We start from the raw sequence: 3,519 nt of genomic DNA on the forward strand, positions 1-3,519 counted from the left end.
GGTCTTGCTATGTTGCCCAGGCTAGTCTTGAACTCCTGGCCTCAAGTGATCCTGCTTCCTCCTCGGCCTCCCAAGGCTCTGGGATTATAGGCATGAGCCACCATGCCTAGCTGGCTTTTCTTTTTAAATGATATTATTCAGTTTGTCAAGGATTCAGAGAAACTGTCAAATACTAATATAAATTGATGTAACTTTTCAGGAAAGCAGTTTGGCAGTAAGTATCAAAAGCCTTAAAAATACTCATTCTCTTTGACCTAGTATTTCCTTTTCTAGGAATGTATCCCAGAGAGATTCCTAGAGAGATTTATTTACAGTAATGTTTGTGGGACTTTTATTTGTAAATAGTAGGAACTTGGAAATCTAAATGTTCCATCATAGGTTGTTAATTAAATCAGGGTATATGCATAGGATTGACTACATTGCAATTACTAAAAACATTTTTTGAAATATTTATTGATATGGACAGGAAATGCTTATAATTTATTAACTGAAGAAAATGCTTTTTATCAAATATTCAATATAATTCCAGTTTGCTAATGTATATAATGCTAAGAAAAGTACTGGAATGATAAACCTGTTAGTACTGTTCCTCTCTGGATGATACATTAAGGTTTTTAGTTTCTCCTCTACCCGTATCTTTATTTATCTACAATAAAATGTATTACTTTAGCTGGGCTCAGTGGTGCACAGCCTGTAATACCAGCTACTTGGGAGGCTGAGGTGGGAGGATTGCTTGAGCCCAGGATTTCAAGACCAGCCTGAGCAACATGGTAAGACCCCATCTCAAAAAAAAAAAAATTAAAATTAATAAATAAAAATAAAATATATTACTTTAATAGTTTTAAAATTACTTCAAAAGTCTAGCAAAAATATCAGAATTTGTTCTTGAGGATCTCACCATCTGCACCACTAATACGGCGTAGTGTGGTGAGAAAAGGCCTGTCGTGAGGTAACAAGAGGCCTGGTCTTAGTCACTGGTTTTGTGACCTTAGGTGAGTCATTTGGTGTTTCTGGGATGCATTGTTCTTGTTCCTTTCCAGTTCTTAGTTTCTGTTGTTCCTCAAAAGTCTTCCCTGCTGTTCCTATGCAGCCCTAAGGAGGCTGGACTCCATATTTTAGCCAGTGACAACTCTCAGAGTTAAAAGGCAGAATAAGTCAGGAGGAACGAATTTGCCTCTTTAAAATTTACCCAGAAACCTCAAGCCCTTAAGCACAATGAAAATTTTACAGCACATCATTGCAGTGGAAAATTAAGCACACGTTTTACAAAATAGAAACAAGACTTCTTTGGTTAGTTAGAACATTATGCACTCTGAGAAAGGAAATAGGCTACCAACCTTTTATTCTCTTGGCATGTTGTTTTCACACACAGCAAAATGCCACAGTCATCAGTGATCACTGTGGGATACTAGAATATAATGGTATTTCACATGTTCACATGCTTTAGGTTTTATTTTTTTTTTTTATTTCTAGAAATATCGTGATTAACTATGCTTTAGGTTTTAATATACCACATAATTCTTAAGTTTCACAAGATTAGCCAGTCTTTAAAATATAAAATGTTAACACACTATTAAACTAAATTTTAGTTTTTCGGTACTACAAAGAATACTTAGTCTTAATTCATACTTTCTCTTCTGTTAACTTTCTGATGGTGCAATAAAGTTGTAAAGCTTTCTCTTACGTTGGAAATTAAATTGTAAAAATGGAAGGAATAGACATTATTGTCTTGCTTCCTAATATAATACTCTCTTTGTATAATTACATGTAATTGTTTTTCTTCCCTGGTTAATGATAGGATAAGTGCAAACTCTTGTGGAAAAAAAATGCATTACTTTAAAAGTTAATGACAAGTAAACAATAAGAATATTTTTGAATATTTTTAGGAAAGAATTCAGAGCCTGAAGCAGAGCATAGACTTCATGGCAGACTTGCAAAAAACTCGAAAGCAGAAAGATAGGTCAGACACCTCGCAGAGTGGGGAGGACGGCGGCTGCTGGCCGAGAGAAAAGGAAGACTCTGGAGATGCCGAAGCACAAGCCTTCAAAAGTCCCAATAAGGAGAATAAAAAGTAAGGAATCTCTGAAATACTAGGTTAATCTTTTTCAAGCTAGTAAGGGGGGAAAATACTGATTCGGGGCCTGACTTGGGAAGACCAAGTCCTAAGTATGTCAGTGGTGGTAGGTTTTTGGCATGAAAGTCCATTTTGATGACGTGATACTCCTCTTCTCATACAAAGCACTGTATGGAATTGTCCAAACACAGTTCTGAATGTGTATTCTTAAAGTGGTTTTAAAACCAATAAATTATCCTTAGGGGTTCATCTTGTCAGTGAGTTTATTTAAACAGAACTATTTGTTTAAGAAAAAAATAGATATTCATTACCTCATTCCATAAAGGAGCAAAGAGTTCACAGGAATGCAGTTAAATCTGCCTCCTAAATAGATGGGCTGTCACTGAGATGCATGCATGTTTTCCACTAGACGTCAGCTGGTGGGAGCAACGATGAACCACTGGTCCTCCCAGGCAGCAACCAGCAGGGCTAGCCGCAGCCATGTCCATCCACTCACACCAGTGACAGCAGGCCCCGACTGCCCAGCACCTCACTGGCAACTTAGGGGAGGGCTGTAGTTAACAGTTAAGGATTTCTGCTGTCATAATGCAAAGAAAGTAAACTTGTGACAAATTTCTTTGTTCTCTTCCTAAGATTTACACATTTTAAATGTCTGTTTATTTTAAGTTTTTAAAAATTGAACTTTTGTGCTTGCTTCGGCAGCACATATGCTAAAATTGGAAGGATACAGAGAAGATTAGCATGGCCCCTAAATTGAAAAAAAAAAAAAATGAACTTTAAAAAAACAAATTATATACTTCTTCCCCTTCAAAATAACGTCTGAGGTAGAATTCATTTTTGTGAATGTGCCCAGAAAAACATTTAAGACAAGTAAGACTGGACAAAAAAGGGAGAGAAATAGCATATTAAGTGTGCCTTACTGCTTGTGTGTTATTAGGGTCCTTTACCAGGTCATTAAAATAGGTTACAGTAAAATGTCTCCACTTCACTTGTATTCATGTTTAGAATTCATTTTAATATTTTCATGTTATGTATCTTTTTTTTTTTTTTTACTTAGTATTAATATGTGTTTTCAGGAAAGACAAAGATATGCTTGAAGATAAGTTTAAAAGCAATAATTTAGAAAGAGAGCAGGAGCAGATCGACCGCATCGTTAAGGAATCTGGAGGAAAACTGACCCGGCGGCTTGTTAATAGTCAGGTGATTGAGCTTTTCCTTTTTTTCCCCTCTATCTACTGATACAAATCATCTGAAACTTGAAGTTTTCAATTGCTTGTGTGTTTTTAATCTATATCTGCCATAGAGCTCTTCATCCCTATAACACTCAACAGTAGAAAAATTAATAATGAACGGATAGTCTCCTACTTAGGATTTTTTGACTTTACAAGGGGGTTTCTCAGGTATTACATGCATTTCCAACTCATGATATTTTCAACTTACTGTGG

The 3,519-nt window shown here is 35.9% G+C and overlaps 1 protein-coding gene across 2 annotated transcripts in view; it reads left to right on the top strand.

Annotated features, from left to right (window-relative positions):
• BRD7 (bromodomain containing 7) overlaps positions 1 to 3,519 on the top strand; it is a 53,641-nt gene that overhangs the window by 38,372 nt on the left and 11,750 nt on the right. For both annotated transcript variants that reach the window (XM_012642617.1, XM_012642618.1), the window contains exons 7-8: positions 1,887 to 2,071; positions 3,151 to 3,274. In XM_012642617.1, the coding sequence (XP_012498071.1) occupies positions 1,887 to 2,071; positions 3,151 to 3,274 (309 nt within the window). The remainder of the gene's footprint in view (positions 1 to 1,886; positions 2,072 to 3,150; positions 3,275 to 3,519) is intronic.

Source organism: Propithecus coquereli, unplaced genomic scaffold (genome assembly GCF_000956105.1).
Source record: "Propithecus coquereli isolate 6110/MARCELLA unplaced genomic scaffold, Pcoq_1.0 Scaffold180, whole genome shotgun sequence".
NCBI lineage: Eukaryota > Metazoa > Chordata > Mammalia > Primates > Indriidae > Propithecus > Propithecus coquereli.